General features: G+C 53.0%; 1 protein-coding gene across 3 annotated transcripts in view; it reads right to left on the reverse strand.

The window, feature by feature from the left end:
• Positions 1-19,575, reverse strand: part of LOC130118084 (histone-lysine N-methyltransferase ASH1L-like) — a 25,675-nt gene continuing 6,100 nt past the window's right edge. The window contains exons 3-13 of one of the 3 annotated variants that reach the window (XM_056286404.1): positions 15,359-19,550; positions 6,819-7,173; positions 6,443-6,619; positions 6,227-6,327; positions 6,036-6,109; positions 5,749-5,794; positions 3,169-3,372; positions 2,860-3,041; positions 2,250-2,341; positions 1,950-2,093; positions 1-610 (exon numbers count right to left, since the gene is read on the reverse strand). In XM_056286404.1, coding sequence (XP_056142379.1) covers positions 3,278-3,372; positions 5,749-5,794; positions 6,036-6,109; positions 6,227-6,327; positions 6,443-6,619; positions 6,819-7,173; positions 15,359-19,550 — 5,040 coding nt within the window. In that variant the 3' untranslated portion in view covers positions 1-610; positions 1,950-2,093; positions 2,250-2,341; positions 2,860-3,041; positions 3,169-3,277. Of the gene's footprint in view, positions 611-1,949; positions 2,094-2,249; positions 2,342-2,846; positions 3,042-3,168; positions 3,373-4,974; positions 5,795-6,035; positions 6,110-6,226; positions 6,328-6,442; positions 6,620-6,818; positions 7,174-15,358; positions 19,551-19,575 lie in introns of those variants that run through there. The other 2 variants (XM_056286405.1, XM_056286406.1) reach the window with 2 other exon arrangements.

The raw sequence follows: 19,575 nt of genomic DNA on the forward strand, positions 1-19,575 counted from the left end.
GTGGGGGTGGGGGGGGGCGCGCTCCTTGCTTCTTGGAAACGCGGGAGCCGGAAAACTTAAAAAGTACCGTACGGTTAACATGTCCGCTAGCAATCTCCGAGCACCGTCTCTCTGCCCGTTTGCTTAAGGTGCCAAAGTAAGGGCGTTCATTTTGTGTGTGTGTGCGCGTGTGTGTGCGTGCGTGTGTTGTGTGTTTGTCCAAGTGTTTAAAGTGTTTCCACTTAACATGCAGTCTTTAGTGTGCTGCTTTATTCAGCACTAGTGCAAATTCATTTGAGCTGGTCTGCTTCTTTCAGCCAGGACAGTCTTTCTCTGTGTCCGTCATCCTTTGCCTCGTGGACAAAAGGACGTGTTGCCATGGTTTCCTCCTCGGTGCGATGCCCTTCAGAGCAGTTGGGTTCAAACAGACGCATCTGCGCGTGAGACTTCTTTAAGTATATTTTCTTTCGCCGTCATTCCGCGAGTCTTCTCCCTCGTTCGTTTCTACGGCCAACGGCGCTGCGGTGTTTCAATGCCCCCCCCTACTGTCCATCTGTCCAACGGGGGCCGGGTGGGGCGGGGGCGGGGGCGGGGTCGGGGGCGTTTGGTCCCATTCCTGGAGTGGTCCAACCTGAAATGGAGACGAGAGACGATCAGTCGCAAAAATCAGTCAAACCCTCCACATCACTACTTCCTGTTTATTTATTTTTCTTTTGGGACCCCCCCCTTTCTCCCCCAATTGTACCCGGCCAGTTACCCCCACTCTCCCGAGCCGTCCCGGTCGCGATATTATGAACCCTACATAGGCCTCGCCAAAATCCCGTTTCTGGCTTTGTCACGTGTGCGCCACCGTAGCAACGCGAAAATATGTTGTTATGGGGTTAGCGCTCATCAAGGAAACGCTGTACACCCACAATTTAACCTGTCTAAGTTATCCACAATCAACATTAATATAATACCAATAACGTATCCAAGGAGCAGAGGCAGACCTTGTAACCTAAAATTGTTAGGTTAGTCAACTTAAGGCTATTCTTTCCCTCACAATCATAATTTCAACCCCATGGTTCACTTTTTAGACGATTCATAAGTTATGTAACTTAATATTTGGATTATTTTTAATCAAAACCAAAAATAATCTAGACTTCCTGCTTAATTTCGTTTTCAGGGCAAACACTTAAATCATAAGACAAACATCCTAGTCATGTCTTTCACTTCATTTACCAGAAAGTTTACATTTTCTACTATTAGCCTAGGCCTATAGTGTATAGTGCACAGTGTTGTATAAAGAAGGCCTGCTGAAAAGCTATAGGCTACTTGGGTAAAAGTAATGAAGTATCAGACATCGAAACTACTCAAGTTTCAATGAGCAATGAGGATCATGAACAGAGGAGAGCACAGCTAACGTTAGCTTTGCTTCGCACCGAGTTGATAGTTGATTGTTTCCTTAGCAACGCAGCGGAAATCCGGCGTCCGTTCGCGAGATTTGGGACAGGGTACGGGATTTTGGCGAGGGCTATGTAGGGTTCATAATATCGCGTCCCGGTCGCTGCTCCACTCCGCCCCCCCTCTTGTCGATCCGGGGAGGGCTGCAGACTACCACATGCCTCCTCCCATACGTGTGGAGTCGCCAGCCGCATCTTTTCACCCGACAGTGAGGAGTTTCACCGGGGGGGGGGGGAACGTAGCGCGTGGGAGGATCACGCTATTTCCCCCCAGTTCCCCCCCTGAACAGGCGCCTCAACCGACCAGAGGAGGCGCTAGTGCGGTGACCAGGACGCACGCCCACATCTGGCTTCCCACCCGCAGACGCGGCCAACTGTGTCTGCGGGGACGCCCGACCAAGCCGGAGGCGACGCGGAGATTCGAACCGCCGACCGCCGCGCCACCCCCTACTACTTCCTGTTTACGACTCTCTCCATCTGCGTTTCCCCCCCCCCCGACCTCGCCGCACCGCTTCACGCTCGGCTCACCTCTGTCTCGGCTTATGAACGCTGCAGGGTCAGGAGAAAGTTGTTCAGCCGTTTCCTCCGCAGTTCTCTGCTGCGAACCTCCTCTTCCCCTCGCCTGGCTTCCTCTCCTTCCACCTCTTTTTGTCTATTCTGGGTTTCGGTGAACTGCGGTGAACAAGTATGCAGAGCTGAATGCCGTTGCAGATTTCCGACGCGTGTGCACATTTGAACAGGCGAAAGAATAAACCTTTTTCCATTGGAAGAAAAAAAAGAAAAAGAAGAAGTTGGCATTTTCAGGGGCCGTTTCAATACTGCACTCACGTGGGGGCTGGCAGTGAGCGGGCTGGAGGTGTCTCGAGTCTGGTAGCGGGGGTCACCGTGGATGACCGTCTCCTCCACCCCCGCCGGCTGATCTGAGGGTCAAAGTTAGGCGGTATATGTCAGCGACGGCGGTGCCGGAGAGACGGGATCAAAAACGGCGTGACTTCGGGTGGAATCCAAGCGCTCTTTGTGTGTGTGTGTGTGTGTGTGTGTGTGTGCGTCCTTATCCCCCCCCCCCTTTCCTATCTATGATTAGCCAGCGACTGCATGATGGAAAGTGTGGCTTTATTGTTAATGCTGAAAGCTGATTCCTGCAGGGCCTCTTGGACACCAGTCACTGAGGACAGAAAAGGGGAAACATTTCTGCAGGGAAAAATCCGGTGGTTGGAAAACCACTTGGTTTGAACCACTGAGTAAAATATGGAGGGACAAGCCAAGTATGAGACACACACACACACACACACACTAATATACGAGACACAGCGAACAGACATTCATATGCAAGTACAGCACATAAAACTAAAGACACAACGGAGTCCAGCAACACACACACACACACACACACACACCTACAGAAGCAAAAACTAACACACACACTTGCTTCATGGACCTGACTTGATGCGGCTGTCGTCCCCATCGGCTCCGTCACAGGACAGTTGTTGTGCGTCCCTCTCTTCTCTCTCGGCCTCCCTCCGTCTGCCCCTCTCCCTCTCTATCCTCAGCCGGATCTGTCGGTCTCTCACCAGCTCCCAGTTCCTCATTAGGAACACGTGGTGCGTCACCACAAAGCTCCTGGACGGCAGATAAGAGACACACACCGGCAATTAGCGGCGACGTCGGCCGGAGCACCGGTCCGGCGGCCGGGCCGAACGCGTCGGTGTCCTGTGTTTTCACGGTGTTTGGGGTTTTGCCGCCGTACCTCTCGCTGCCGGTCAAAGGCTCCATGTCCAAGTGAGGAAAAAGGCTGGCGATGTCACCGGAGCACTCCTCCTGAAAAGAACCAGATGGCCCGAGTTGGAACCCGTGTTTCACAGTTTACGACCGGGACGGAGCATCTTTCTGCTCGACCTACGGAAACTCACCCATGTCTGCTGTGTGGCGGCGTGCTTCTCCTTCAGTCGGCCTGCGGGGGGGGGGGGGGGGGAGAGAGAGAGAGAGAGAGAACGACGGGGGAGACGGGGAGTCGGGTCAACTTTGGTCTATACGGCCATTAGAAACACGGAGCGTGCTCCGCAAAACCGCCAAAAACAGGACAACACAGTAAGGACACGGATGAAAGACATGAAGTCGAGGTTCGGCGCCAGTTAAGTCCACAAGACACGCCGGTGAGCCAAAACATTATGACCACCTGCCTAATGTGCTGCTCTGTGTGCCACCGAGACAGCGCTGACCCACTGAGGCACGGACGCCACAAGACCCCTGAAGGTGTCCTGTGGTATCGGGCCACCAAAACATCAGCAAGCAGATCCTCCGAGTCCGGTAAGCTGCGAGGGGATCGGACTTGTCAGTCCAGCGGGTCCCACGGATGCTCAATCAGATTGAGATCTGGAGAATTTGGAGGCCGGGGCAACGCCTCGAACACTTCATCCTGAAATATGTGTGTAGTGCAGAGGGGGGGGGGGGGCGGGATTATCCTGCGGAAAGAGGCCACTGCCGTCAGGGAATACCGTTGCCATGACGGGGTGTACGTGGTCTGCCACGATGTTCGTGGAGCTGGCACGTGTCAAGTTGACGTCCGCACGAACGGCCGGACCCGGGGTTTCCCAGCAGAGCATCGCGCTGCCTCCACCGGCTCGTCGGTTTTCCCACAGTGCACCCCGGTGCCATCACTTCCCCCAGGTAAATGGCGCACATGGTACACGGCCATCCGTGTGATCCGAAAGAAAACGGGACTCATGGGACCAGGCGACCTCCTCCCACTGCTCCAAGGTCCAGCTCCCGACGCTCATTTAGCCGTTGCAGGCTCTTTCCACAATGGACGGGGGTCATCATGGGCTACGCGGCGCCATACACAGCAGGGTGCGGGGAAGCCGGATGTGGGTATGTGTCCCGGTCGCTGCACTAGCGCCTCCTCTGGTCGGTTGGGGGCGCCTGTTCAGGGGAGAGGGGGAACTGGGGGGGAATAGCGTGATCCTCCCACGCGCTACGTCCCCCTGGTGAAACTCCTCACTGTCAGGTGAAAAGAAGCGGCTGGTGACTCCACACGTATGGGAGGAGACGTGCGGTAGTCTGCAGCCCTCCCCGGATCGGCGACCGGGACGGCTCGGAAGAGTGGGGTAATCGACCGAGTACAATTGGGGAGAACATTTTAAAAAAAAAGAGAAAAAACAATCATTAAAATACTGCATGATTTGTGCCACAGTGGACCGTCTGTCAGTTCAAACCAGGTGATGGGATAGCCTTCGTTCGATAGCCTCGGGCGTCCAACACCCTGTCACCAGTTTGTGGTTTGTCCCTCCTTGGACCTACTTACCACTGCTGACTGGGAGCGCCCCACAAGCCTTGCCCTTTCAGAGATGCTTCTGACCCAGTCGTCTTCTGGCCCAGTCGTCTTCTGGCCCAGTCGTCTTCTGACCCAGTCGTCTTCTGGCCCAGTCGTCTTCTGACCCAGTCGTCTTCTGACCCAGTCGTCTTCTGACCCAGTCGTCTTCTGGCCCAGTCGTCTTCTGACCCAGTCGTCTTCTGACCCAGTCGTCTTCTGGCCCAGTCGTCTTCTGACCCAGTCGTCTTCTGGCCCAGTCGTCTTCTGACCCAGTCGTCTTCTGGCCCAGTCGTCTTCTGGCCCAATCGTCTTCTGGCCCAGTCGTCTTCTGACCCAGTCGTCTTCTGACCCAGTCGTCTTCTGGCCCAGTCGTCTTCTGACCCAGTCGTCTTCTGGCCCAGTCGTCTTCTGACCCAGTCGTCTTCTGGCCCAGTCGTCTTCCGACCCAGTCGTCTGGTCACAGCAACTTGGCCCTTGCCAAAAATGCCCAGGTCTTTACTCCCTGCCCACCCTCAAGGCTCAGCCTTTTCGGTTTTTTACCGATGTTCACCGAGAAATACCCAGATTTTCAAACTCATCTTCCCCCGGATTTTACGTTTCCACGGATCCAAAAGTTGTTCCTGTTCGCGTGACGTTGTGCAACGGTGTCCTCTTGGGGCGAAATTCGGCGTGCCGGATGGCTTTGAAAAAGAAAAAACCGAAAACGCTGAGCCTTGCCCATCCTGCATCCAACACGTGGACTACCAGAAAGTGCGCTAATCTACCCAGACCCTGACATGTGCACTTGTCTGGAGATGATCCACGTTATTCGGTTCACCCCCCCCCCGCGAGTGGTCATAATGTTTTGGCCCATCGGTGTATGTCGAGACACGGCGAACGACTGAAAGCAGCCGTGAGTGAGTGACGGAAAGAGAGAGAGAGCGAGAGGGAGCTAGACAGAGGCAGAGACACCGAGAAATGGATGGGGACCTATGAACCAAACCGGTGTGTCTCACATCTCCTGTGCCGGTTACTCACAGTAGTGCCGCTTCCTCTTCAGAGGTACAGCCGGCTGCCTGTGAAGCTGTAACAAAACATCTGGTCAACATCCTGGTTTAAACATGTACATCGTATATTCATGACACGCGGCTGATTTTCATTTTGAACACCGTTATCTCCTCCCAGGAGACCTCGGCCGGGCTTTCCCCCCCCCCCCCCCCCCTAAGCAAGAACAACGGTCATGTCACTGAAGCCGTCACAGGTGTTTGCTAGACTTCTCACACTGCCACTTCCTGATGCGTGTGTGCCTCGTGGCGGGGCAATACCTGGTTGTTCCTCCAGAGCCATAAAACATCGTAGGGCAACTGGAAATCAATGCGCTTCAGCCTCAGGTATTTCCCTTTTGGAGACATAAAGAGAGGCTTCGTTAATTTGTCCCGTTAGGGAGCAGCTGGGGCGCCACGTGGGATGCCCGCATGTACATACGGCCGGCGACGGCATGTTCTCGTATGCTCACCGACGTGGATGGGAGCGGGCAAAAGGCTGTAGTCATGCTCTCCCGGCGTGTACTCCACACTCTCCCTCTCTCTGCTGACCGGCTGGATTTGGGAAGGGGGACTGGAAAAACCAGACGACCGCACTTACAGGATGGACAGAAACCTCAGCCGCAGAGGAACATCGGGTTGTACCTAATATTTCTGTTATGCGGTGCCCGCAGCCTAATTAAACTCACTCAGTAGTCTTGTAATCGTCAGAGTAGAGACCGGCTCTCAGGAACTTCTTCCCGGGAGGGCTGTCAGCTCTCTCCTTCCGCTGGACGGCGGCTGTTTGGGACGGTGCCTGGTCGAACTCTGACTGACCAAAACAATCGAAGGGGGCGTCGTCGCTCTCTGGCTTATCTTCACTGAAACTAAAGGGAAAGAAAAAGGAAAAAGATAGAATGACAGGGAGAGAAAAAGAGAAAGAGAGAAAAGGCACTGGCTTAGCACACAGTGCTGAAAACCGTGTGTTAATATAGAGGTGCTGTGCTGCTGGACTGTATTTCCAATGCAAGTCACCCAGTTCAGGTGGCTGATGCGACAGACGGGGGGGAAGCGTTCGGTCTTTACCTCTGATGACAGGGGGAACTACTTCGCCTCCTCTTCTGTCCCTTCTTTCTCTTGGCGTGCCCCGCCAACTCAGTCACCTGCCACACCGCGTCGCCGCCGTCCCTCTCTCTCCCCCCGGCTCTCTCCTCTCTCCTCCCTGCCGCTCCCCTCCCGTCTCGGCCGCCGTGGATGTGCCCCGGCAGGATGCTGGGTAAGGACAGCGGCGGGGTGGCGGAGGAGTGAAGGGCGGAGGACATCGGCGAAGGCAGTGGGTGCTTCCTGGGCCGGCCCGGCCCTCTCTTCTTCTGCAAAGCCGCACCATCTGGTACTGGCACGCTTTTCGGCTGCCCCTGGCCTCGGGAGTCACCTTGTAAACCTACAGTCAGAAGAAATGGAAGCGTGTTTGTGCGGGTGTGTGCGTGGGGTGGGGGTGGGGGTGAGGGTGGGGTGGGGGTAGGGCAGAGAGGAAATGAGACAGATGTGGATCAGTAATTGAGCCAGCAGGAGGTGTGAGGTTGCGAGGCCACTCTCGGCTGAGTCATGTGGACGGTCTGCAGATTAGGTGAGTCACAATATTTCCTCTGACCAGATCACTTTCTGGGAAAAGCATTAAGGAGTGATTTATGCACACACGCACACACGCACACACACACACACACACAAACCAAATGGAAAATGAACACAAATACAACACTGCAAGCATACCTCGGCAATGTGCAAATGCACTAAATCATGCACACATGCATGTGCACGCTCTTTTTAGACATTCGTCGATGCAGTCTATCGAGCAACATCTCAAGAGACGGAAAAAAATGGAGGAGGGGGGGGAGAGAGAGAGAGAGAGAGAGAGAGAGAGAGAGAGAGAGAGCGAGGGGGGAGGATAAAGTATGCATGAGTGTGGCAAGTTGCTGAGACGTCTTACTCACAAAACACGTGTTCGGCTAAACGATACACCGATGCCAAACATATTCCAGCCCTTTCAAACATGTGTTCTCCTATCCCTTCATCTACAAACCCCGCCCCCCCCGAATCCTTCACTACTCCTCCACCGATCCCTCCTCCTGAGGTCAGCTCCCTCCTTTTGTTCCGTTCTCCACAGTCCCTGACAACACTGACCACTCTTTCCTTATTGGATTTTTCCAAGTCAAACAGGCCGTGTTGGCCGGGCGGAGACAGCGAGGCAGAGGCAGGCTTTAAATAGCTGCTCTGGTGGTTAACTAATGACCGTGTTCACTGGGTAGCCCCGGGCTGCAGTAGTGTGCGGTTTTCTACAGACCAGGAAGATTTCAAAGATTTTCTGGCAGATTCCCATCGAGATGCTGCCCGCCTGCTGGCCTGCCCGCTGCAACGCTTTCAGAAAGAATCCGAGAGAGAGAGAGAGAGAGAGAGAGAGCGGTTGCTGAGCGGTTGTGCATTTTTGTGTGTGTGTGTGTGTGTGGGGTGTGGGGGGTGGGGGGTGGGGGTGGAGGGTGGGTGTCAATGTGTCAGACACGTCCCCCTGCTCGGCGGAGGGAGTCTGAAATCGGCTATAAAAAGAACAGAGTCTGATTTCCTCTCAAAAAAGACCCCCCCCCCCCCCCGGTCTTTGATGTTGCAGCTCAGCAACACCTGAGGAGAAGTGGCGCCGCCGCCGCCGCCGCTATATCGGGCACGCCGTCGCTATCACCGTCTTGTCTCCGCGCTGCGAAAATCTGAAAAATACGTCACAGCCGGCGAGTGAAAAGCGGCTCTTGGCACGGTCCCCCGTTCGCTCTGCTGAAAATGTCACAATTTTGTTGCCGTTTTTATCCATCACGTGCACATCTCGGTAAGTCATCTAATGTGACGGCGTCTAACCACCTCGGTGGATCTCCACATCATCTGAGTAGTTCATCTAATGTAACGGCGTCTAACCACCTCGGTGGATCTCCACATCATCTGAGTAGGTCATCTAATGTAACGGCGTCTAACCACCTCGGTGGATCTCTACATCATCTGAGTAGTTCATCTAATGTAACGGCATCTAACCACCTCGGTGGATCTCCACATCATCTGAGTAGGTCATCTAATGTAACGGCGTCTAACCACCTCGGTGGATCTCCACATCATCTGAGTAGTTCATCTAATGTAACGGCGTCTAACCACCTCGGTGGATCTCTACACCATCTGAGTAGTTCATCTAATGTGACGGCGTCTAACCACCTCGGTGGATCTCCACATCATCTGAGTAGTTCATCTAATGTGACGGCGTCTAACCACCTCGGTGGATCTCCACATCATCTGAGTAGTTCATCTAATGTAACGGCGTCTAACCACCTCGGTGGATCTCCACATCATCTGAGTAGTTCATCTAATGTAACGGCGTCTAACCACCTCGGTGGATCTCCACATCATCTGAGTAGTTCATCTAATGTAACGCCGTCTAACCACCTCGGTGGATCTCCACATCATCTGAGTAGGTCATCTAATGTAACACCATCTAACCACCTCGGTGGATCTCCACATCATCTGAGTAGGTCATCTAATGTGACGGCGTCTAACCACCTCGGTGGATCTCCACATCATCTGAGTAGGTCATCTAATGTAACGGCATCTAACCACCTCGGTGGATCTCCACATCATCTGAGTAGTTCATCTAATGTAACGGCGTCTAACCACCTCGGTGGATCTCCACATCATCTGAGTAGTTCATCTAATGTGACGCCATCTAACCACCTCGGTGGATCTCCACATCATCTGAGTAGGTCATCTAATGTAACGGCGTCTAACCACCTCGGTGGATCTCCACATCATCTGAGTAGTTCATGTAACGGCATCTAACCACCTCAGTGGATCTCCACATCATCTGAGTAGTTCATCTAATGTAACGGCATCTAACCACCTCAGTGGATCTCCACATCATCTGAGTAGTTCATCTAATGTAACGGCGTCTAACCACCTCGGTGGATCTCCACATCATCTGAGTAGGTCATCTAATGTAACGGCATCTAACCACCTCGGTGGATCTCCACATCATCTGAGTAGTTCATCTAATGTAACGGCGTCTAACCACCTCGGTGGATCTCCACATCATCTGAGTAGTTCATCTAATGTAACGGCGTCTAACCACCTCGGTGGATCTCTACATCATCTGAGTAGTTCATCTAATGTAACTGCATCTAACCACCTCGGTGGATCTCCACGTCATCTGAGTAGTTCATCTAATGTGACGGCGTCTAACCACCTCGGTGGATCTCCACATCATCTGAGCAGTTCATCTAATGTAACGGCATCTAACCACCTCGGTGGATCTCCACATCATCTGAGCAGTTCATCTAATGTAACGGCGTCTAACCACCTCGGTGGATCTCCACATCATCTGAGTAGTTCATCTAATGCAACGGCGTCTAACCACCTCGGTGGATCTCCACATCATCTGAGTAGTTCATCTAATGTAACGCCGTCTAACCACCTCGGTGGATCTCCACATCATCTGAGTAGTTCATCTAATGTAACGGCATCTAACCACCTCGGTGGATCTCCACACCATCTGAGTAGTTCATCTAATGTAACGGCGTCTAACCACCTCGGTGGATCTCCACATCATCTGAGTAGTTCATCTAATGTAACGGCGTCTAACCACCTCGGTGGATCTCCACATCATCTGAGTAGTTCATCTAATGTAACGGCGTCTAACCACCTCAGTGGATCTCCACATCATCTGAGTAGTTCATCTAATGTGACGGCGTCTAACCACCTCGGTGGATCTCCACACCATCTGAGCAGTTCATCTAATGTGACGGCGCCTAACCACCTCGGTGGATCTCCACATCATCTGAGCAGTTCATCTAATGTGACGGCGCCTAACCACCTCGGTGGATCTCCACATCATCTGAGTAGTTCATCTAATGTGACGGCGTCTAACCACCTCGGTGGATCTCCACATCATCTGAGTAGTTCATCTAATGTGACGGCGTCTAACCACCTCGGTGGATCTCCACATCATCTGAGCAGTTCATCTAATGTGACGGCGCCTAACCACCTCGGTGGATCTCCACACCATCTGAGTAGGTCATCTAATGTAACGCCATCTAACCACCTCAGTGGATCTCCACATCATCTGAGTAGTTCATCTAATGTAACGGCGTCTAACCACCTAAGTGGATCTCTACATCATCTGAGTAGTTCATCTAATGTAACGGCGTCTAACCACCTCGGTGGATCTCCACATCATCTGAGTAGTTCATCTAATGTAACGCCATCTAACCACCTCAGTGGATCTCCACACCATCTGAGTAGTTCATCTAATGTAACGGCGCCTAACCACCTCGGTGGATCTCCACATCATCTGAGTAGTTCATCTAATGTAACGCCATCTAACCACCTCGGTGGATCTCCACATCATCTGAGTAGTTCATCTAATGTAACGGCGTCTAACCACCTCGGTGGATCTCCACATCATCTGAGTAGTTCATCTAATGTAACGGCATCTAACCACCTCGGTGGATCTCCACATCATCTGAGTAGTTCATCTAATGTAACGGCGTCTAACCACCTCAGTGGATCTCCACATCATCTGAGTAGTTCATCTAATGTGACGGCGTCTAACCACCTCGGTGGATCTCCACACCATCTGAGCAGTTCATCTAATGTGACGGCGCCTAACCACCTCGGTGGATCTCCACACCATCTGAGTAGGTCATCTAATGTAACGCCATCTAACCACCTCAGTGGATCTCCACACCATCTGAGTAGTTCATCTAATGTAACGGCATCTAACCACCTCAGTGGATCTCCACATCATCTGAGTAGTTCATCTAATGTAACGGCGTCTAACCACCTCAGTGGATCTCTACATCATCTGAGTAGTTCATCTAATGTAACGCCATCTAACCACCTCGGTGGATCTCCACATCATCTGAGTAGTTCATCTAATGTAACGGCGTCTAACCACCTCGGTGGATCTCCACATCATCTGAGTAGTTCATCTAATGTAACGCCATCTAACCACCTCGGTGGATCTCCACATCATCTGAGTAGTTCATCTAATGTAACGCCATCTAACCACCTCGGTGGATCTCCACATCATCTGAGTAGTTCATCTAATGTAACGGCATCTAACCACCTCGGTGGATCTCCACACCATCTCGACCATCCAGAAAGACAGACACCTTTTTTTGCAGATGAAATGGGACAAATTCAAACGACCCACAGAAAGATAATCCCGCAAGCCGTTGTATATGAGATTGTAAAGTTAAATATAAAGGTGGCAGGGCGTCCGGGTGGCGCGGCGGTCTATTCCGTTGCCTACCAACACAGGGATCACCAGTTCAAATCCCAGTGTTTCCTCTGGCTTAGTCAGGCATCTCTACAGACACAACTGGCCGTCTCTGCGGGTGGGAAGCCGGATGTGGGTATGTGTCCTGGTCGCTGCATCAGCCCCTTCTCTGGTCGGTCGGGGCGCCTGTTCGAGAGGGGGGAGGGGGGGGGACTGGGGGGAATAGCGCGATCCTCCCACGCGCCACGTCCCCCTGGCGAAGCGCCTCACTGTCGGGTGAAAAGAAGCGGCTCACGACTCCACATGTATGGGAGGAGGCATGTGGTAGTCTGCAGCCCTCCCCGGATTGGCAGAGGGGGCGGAGCAGCTACCGGGACGGCTCGGAAGAGCGGGGTGATCGGCCAAGTAGAACTGGGGAGAAAAGGGGGGGAGGGGGGGAATCCAAAAAAATAAAAGGTGGTACGGGTCTTTTTTCCCCACCCGTATTCCTTTCTGCAAAAAAATGCCCAGATTGTAAGACTTAAAGACCACCAGTCAAGCCGATGATCTAGTTGGTCTACCTGGGTGGTGGTGGTGGGGGGGGGTTAATAACTCAGACCAGATCAGGAAGACACTGCTGGGAGTAGAAAAAGCATTCAGGTAGCAATCTGTGCAAGGCGCTTAGTCCTGGTGAGTTTTTCTAGGACATCATATTCGCTTGTTGCACAGTGCAGGTCCATTCTCGCCCCTTAGCCATCTGAGGTTCTACAACCAAGCACGGCCACACAGAATCCAAACTCCAGGGTATACATGTAGTTATCACTAACGGCAAAACGACGGCCTGAAACTCTTACAGGACTTGCTTTTATAAACAGCGTCTTGACTATTCCGTTACACAGCCTGTTATCCTTGACATTTTTTATTTCTCCCCAACTGTACCCGGCCAATTACCCCACCCTTCCGAGCCGTCCCGGTCGCTGCTCCACCCCCTCCTCCGATACATGTGGCGTCGCCAGCCGCTTCTTTTCACCTGACAGTAAGCAGTTTCACCAGGGGGGGACATAGCGTGTGGGAGGATCACGCTATTCCCCCCAGTCCACCCCCCGAACAGGCGCCCCCAACCAACCAGAGGAGGCGCTAGTGCAGCGACCAGGACACATACCCACATCCGGCTCCCCACCCGCAGACACGGCCAAGTGTGTCCTTGACTTCTTGACGAGTCAGAAAAGTGGACGACGTGTTTGCTGGTCTAGTTGTTCCCTAACCTGCTAGCATATACAGCTAGCATATACAGCTAGCATATACAGCTAGGCTACTGGCATTAATCTGCTTCTTCTTCTTCTTCTTTCGGCTTGTTCCCTGTTTCCCAGGGGTCGTCCCGGCAGAGCTGACGGCTCCCGTTGGTACGCTGTGAGGGCACAGCGCCAACGGCGGCCTCGTCAAGCCGCATAATGATTTGGCAAAACGTTACGTCGGATGCCCTCCCCGACACAACCACCGACCCTGTGCACGGGGGCACAGGCGAAGCGCTGGGTGCCGTCCCAGTATTCCCATGCCTGTTGGCCATTAACTGCAGCACCTTTAAGATACGCTGTCGGAGCTGGCGCCACACTTGCCCTCCAATGGGTCCTCGTGAAAGGATTTAAAGTGTACTCGCTCCCATTCCAGGGCCTCCAAAGAGTCCCGTATTGTCATTTTTCGTCACTACCGGCACTAACAAACATAGATGAACTTATATGAATATATGAACAAAGGTACTGCTGTCTACACAAACACAGTTGTGCAGTGCCAAGTGTGGGGCCTTATTACCACGGCATCGTAGTATTTTGTAGGGCTGTCCCGGACACCTTTTGGGCTACGAATATTCGGCAGCAAGTATTCAAAGGTATTCGGAGCTTTGCTATGTGACGGGGTGGGGGTGGGGGGTGATATGCAACACTCAAATAAATTGTAGTCTTAAGACTATAAAAACTAAACTGCTGATGTTTGCTGTTATTATTAATGAATTCTGTCTTTAGCACACGCTATCATCAGGCTGTTATTGCAATGAATTATGATGCTGTCGAGAGGCGAAATCGGACTTCAAGGTTCATCCATCCATCCATTATCCAAGCCGCTTATCCCAGTTGGGGTGGCGGGGATGCTGGAGCCTATCCCAGCAGTCATTGGGCGGCAGGCGGGGAGACACCCTGGACAGGCCGCCAGGCCATCACAGGGCCCACACATTCACACCTAGCGACAATGTAGTAGGGCCGATTCACCTGACCTACATGTCTTTGGACTGTGGGAGGAAACCGGAGCACCCGGAGGAAACCCACGCAGACACGGGGAGAACACGCAAACTCCACACAGAGGACGACCCGGGACGACCCCCAAGGCTGGACTACCCCGGGGCTCGAACCCAGGACCTTCTTGCTGCGAGGCGACCGCGCTAACCACTGCGCCACCGTGCTGTGTTTCCTTTTTAGTGAAATAAACTGGCTACAAAAACACGTTCAAAGCGAAATCGGTTGCTCATGAAAGTGTTTTTTTTGTCAGTGTAGACCTTCACGTGAAATCTTAAATAGTTAACGGCTTTACTGCTGTTGCCTTGAGATCAAAAAAAAAAAAAAAAGTGTGGCGTGTAAAACCGAGAAGCTACTTCCAGTTTTCAGGCGATTTGGCAAACTTCCAAGATTTGGGATATCGGATATTTTCGGCATATCGGGCGCTTGTGTTTTTTGGGGGTCATTTTCACAAATTTTGAAGTTATGCCAGACGCCTGACTTTTTGGACCTCTTGCCAAACTAGCTGTGAGTCACATCCTATGACGTCGCGTTGGGAGTAGAAGAGCCAGCGTGCTGTGTTCACGTGGACAGTTTTTCCCGTTTTATCCGTGCTGTGTTGCCAACTGCCGTTTAGCATCTCCCAAAAATAAAACATAAAAAACAGAATATCGATTTTGCCGTTGATTACTATGGTAATGATCAAAGGCTTCGAAGCCTTCATGTCGGCCCTAGTATTTTGTCCTGTGCCACCGAGGATTATCATGCATTTAAACCACAGTCAGTTTTCCTCTACAACTAGGAAGACATCTTTCCTTAGTTTTCCAGGTGCCAAACGTTAGAGGTAGTCAACAACATCAGTGTTGTTGGGTCCATCTCTGCAACAGTTTTTATTAATGCTCACAAAAATTCATTAGTGGCCATTAGACAGCAGCACTATGCTGTCAGACATTCATCCATCCATCCACTCATCCTATCCATCCATCCATCTGCTCATATTTCCATCCATCCATCATCCCTCCCTCCTTTCACTCACCCCTTCCTCCCTCCATCCATCCATCTCGCAGTCAATCCATCCTCACCTGTGCCTCTCTTCTCTCTCCAGGGTAGCTCCTCCCTCCTCCATGACCTGTCGCCACTCCCGGGACTCCAACTGATCACGCCACTCTTCAGTCCCTTCCCTCCTGTTGCCATGGCAGCAGAGGTGAATAGGTTGATGTGTGTAGGGGACGTGGATGTACCATATGATGTATGAGTGTCTTGGATCTCAGCATCTTCCTCCTCTCTGTCTGACCCAACCCTCCTTCCGATCTGATGACCCCCAGCGAAGGTTCTCCAGCTGGGGTTGGACAGTCCGAATCCTGGCCCCCCCATGACCCCTGTCTTCATCATGGACTGGCCAATACCACCCCAGCCCCCTCCGAATGAGGACAGGTGAGAGGAGCCCAAACCCAGTGAGCTGAGAGATGTGTGTTTGAACCTCTCAGATGAAGATGTTGACGACGAGGAGGCGCAGGCGGCTGCAGCAGAAGAGAAGTAATCTTTTCCGTTCCTGCGTAACCACGGAGATTCAATTGACCCAAGAATCCCTGTACTCCTAGTCCCTTTCCTACTGCTTTCTCCTGCCCCTGTTGTGAACCCCGACCTGGGTTTTGATCCAACCAATCTCCTTCTCTCCACGTCTTCTTCCTCCTCATCCTCCAGCACCCCTTCTTCCTCCATGTCTTGCTCGCAGTGTCGGTGACGGTGTTTACGCTTGTGTTTATGTTCGTTTCTCCCACAGCCACAGGAGAGGCTAGAGGTGAACCCTGGGGCGAGCCGCAAGCTACCTCCTCCTCCACCGCCTCCCCCTAAATCTCCCTGACCCTCTATCACTAAACCTCCCTCCCGCAGCAACCTACTCCTTCGCCTTTGGAACCTGGCTGGGTTGAGGAGGAACGGAGGGTGTTGGGGCTGATGCGGGGCATATTGGTGGGGAGGTGGAAGGGGGTAGGAGCTATGGAGGTGGGGGTAGAGTGGTGTGGTCGGGGGATAACCTCTGTAGAAGCCCATGTTGTCAACAGTCTCCTGGAACTTTGATGGACAGCTGCATTGCCTGCGGTCTGGCTTCCTGCCACAGTGCAGGGACTGGCATGGGTAGAAAGGCTGGGGGCTGAAGGAGGGATTGGAGGGATAAGAGGAAGGATGAGGGGAGTAGAAGCCATTAAGATTGATCCTGAAGATATTGGAGCGGAGAGGGTGCGAGGAAGAGGAGTGATGTCGTCTCCCTCTTGCAGTGCTCCCGGTCTCCTCATAGCCCTGGATCAGGGCAGACCTTGCCCAGCCTCGGCGTCCAATGTGAACCTCACTGAACTGTCCAATCAGATCCTCTAACTCAGACAGAAACTCTGGGTCATGCGCGTGCAGCTGCTGGTGCTTCTTCTTGTGTTTGTTTTTCTGTCTCTTCAGTGCATTGTGTCCGAGGCAAGGGTAGTAGTCTAAATGGGTGCACTTGTTATGTCCTTGGCAGGGGCACGAGCACACGCAGGTGCAGGAGGAGACACAGTCATACTCCCTCTGTCTGTGTCTATGTCTCTCTCTGTGTCGCTCCACGGTACCTGGACTGGTAATGGTGTGTGTGTGTCTATGCGTGGGGGAGATGGGTATGGGGACAGGGGAAGGCCTGTCGACAAGAGGGCAGGGTTGTCTCTGCCCCCCTAAGACCACCGCTGACCCCTGAACCATTCTGAGTGCGCTTCGACTTCCCCTCAACTCTCCTCGCTCAGAGACGCTGTTGTTATCAGTGCCAATTCCGCTATCACTCGGCAAGGTCTCTTCGCTGTGTGACTCACTCCTCGGGGAAGGCGTGGCCTCTTTCAGGTGTGCGGGGGAGCCAGGTGTGTGATGGAGGTGGGAGCTGGGCGAGGACAGCTTGCAGGAGGACTGGTGAAAAGGGAAGTGGTGCCTCCCCTGACACGGGCAACTTTTCTTCACAAAGGGGGAGAGGGACGAGGAGGAGGGGGGGTGGGGGGAAGTGCAGGAGGAAGAGGGGGAAGGCAGGGAGAAGGGGTGAGAAAAAAGGAGGGATGACGATGCCGTTTCTGTGAAGCTGCCCTCACTGTAGGGGCTTTGGGCCCCACTGGAGTGGGTAATAGAAGGGGAGGGGAAAGGGTGGGATGGTGGAGGCTGGGGCTGGTTGGAGAAAAGGGAGGTCTCAGACGGATTGGTGAAGAGAGACACCCGAGCTGAATTCTGGGAGTTGGGGTTCAGGACAGCCGTTTGAACTTTAGGCTTGCGCCCTCGCCTTTTGCCCATGTAGATGGTCCCTCTCTTGCTCACGTTGATCTGAGGGCCCAGCTTCCCCCCAAATGAGGTGGAAAGAGAGGAAAGCGTGTGTGTCGCTGTGGTCTCTATCGACTTAAACCCTCCAGGAGAAGACACCACATCTGCCTCTTTGTTCCTACCCCGTCTATCTCCGTGGTCAGACAGCATTCCTGTGTGAAGTCTCTTCCTCTTTCTCTTCTTCATCTCACTGATAAGCCTCCTGATCTTCAGCTGCCTGTTCACCTTTTCGGGGTGGAAGTCTCTTTTCCTCTCCTTAACAACAACAGTGTGACACAACAAATCGCCATCTCCGCTCAGGTCCTCGGATAGGGGCCGCTTGGGAGGACGGCCACGTTTCCTGGGTGTGGAGATAAGCTTGGTGGGCCCAGGAAGGACTGCGCTAGCTTCCTGTACAGAGGGTTTCAAGGCTCCTTCGCATCCCACAGGAGGCTCCTCGGGGGTTAGAATAGCTTTGGGGGAGCATCTAGGTGGATACTCCTCTAAGCTAGGGGTGTGGAACTTGGGGCGACCCCTCTTTCTGCCGGCTCCTATGAATGACCTAGGGGGAGTGGAGCTGGAGTCAGAGTTGGGGGGACTCTGGTTCGGGGATGGAGGTTCGGTTACAGAGGTGAAAGGGAAGAAGTTGGGGGGTGGGGCGGTAGAATGGGTCAGGTGTGACTCGTCTGTCTGCTGGGTGTGGGCTTTGATAGGGGAGCAGGCCTTCGAGTTTTGGGATAAACTTAGTAACGGACTCTGGTGGGAGTCCGTTAGCGTCTCCTGGTTTTCTTGTCTTTGAGCTCGGTGTACCAGTTTGGTCCAACTTGGCCGTCTGGCTTTACGTTTCTTAAGCGGTCGGCTGTCCTGCTCTGGGGGCGAGGAGGTGGGCGAGGTGGGGGAGCGAGTAGAGGGGAGCGGGAGAGAGGGAGGAGAAGACGGCTGGCTCGGAGGCACTGTCAGATGTCTTTGAGGGACATCTTGTTCCTTTGATTTACTTGCATCACCTGTTGCTGCTGGCTCAGCCTGTTCAACTAGCGTGCGGGTCTCATCCGCTTTGTCTCTCTGATCCGGACTGCCTGGGTTTGCTATTTTAAAGATCTTTTCTGGCTTACCACTATAATCTATTTCCGATAGTTTATCTCTGTTGTCTTTCCCCACGTGGCCGTCTGGGCTTATCTTTTGCTTCTTTCGCTCAGCCTTTCCTCTCCCAGTCTTCTCGGTGTCATCCCTCCGAGTAGCAGTAACTCTACCTCTGTCATCCTTTCCTTTCCCGCGCCTCGACTTACCCTCCTTCTCTTTCTTCTTCTTTTTGCCTTCCTCCTTCCTGCCCTCACCCTTCACCCGATCAACCTCTCCTTTGTCTCGCTTGGATTTCTTTTCTTTCCGTTTCTCTTTCTTTGTTTTCCTCTCTTTCTCTCTCTTGTTGTTTTTCTCTCTCGGAAGCGAGGGCTGCAGAGGACAATCCTGTCTTTGGGAATGGCCAGCGGGGACTGTCACAAGGGTAGGGAATTGTGGGTTAGCGGTTGCAGAAGGAGAGAACGGCGAATCTGTCCCACATTTCGGGTACAGGTGGTGTTCTTTATGGGAGTTGCTGGAGATGGGGTGTCTCACAGGAGGGTCCGCGTCGCCGAGAGTGGCCGAAGTGGAACCCACATGCTTTCCAACTTTGACCATTGTGGTCTTGGCGGTGTCAGCAGAGCCTTCGCCATTTGACAGTCCCTTCTGTCGCCCAGGCTGCACCAAACCATTATGCTTGTTAAGGGCGTCTCTCTCAAGCCTGGGTTCCCCTGCTGAGGGTGTTGGCAGAGATGGGGTAGAAGGAGCAGTGGCCCCTGTCTGGTCTGTTTTGATGGAGCAGGGCTTGTGTCCAGTAAGGACCGGCTGGCCGTTGACGCTAGGAGGCTTCTCCCTCTTCACTTTCTCGGATGAGCCGCTCGAGTTTACCTCTGTCTTACTGGCCAATTTGGCATGAACCTGGGGATGCAAACAGGTAATCTCT

This window comes from Lampris incognitus, chromosome 9, assembly GCF_029633865.1.
Source record: "Lampris incognitus isolate fLamInc1 chromosome 9, fLamInc1.hap2, whole genome shotgun sequence".
Classification (NCBI taxonomy): domain Eukaryota; kingdom Metazoa; phylum Chordata; class Actinopteri; order Lampriformes; family Lampridae; genus Lampris; species Lampris incognitus.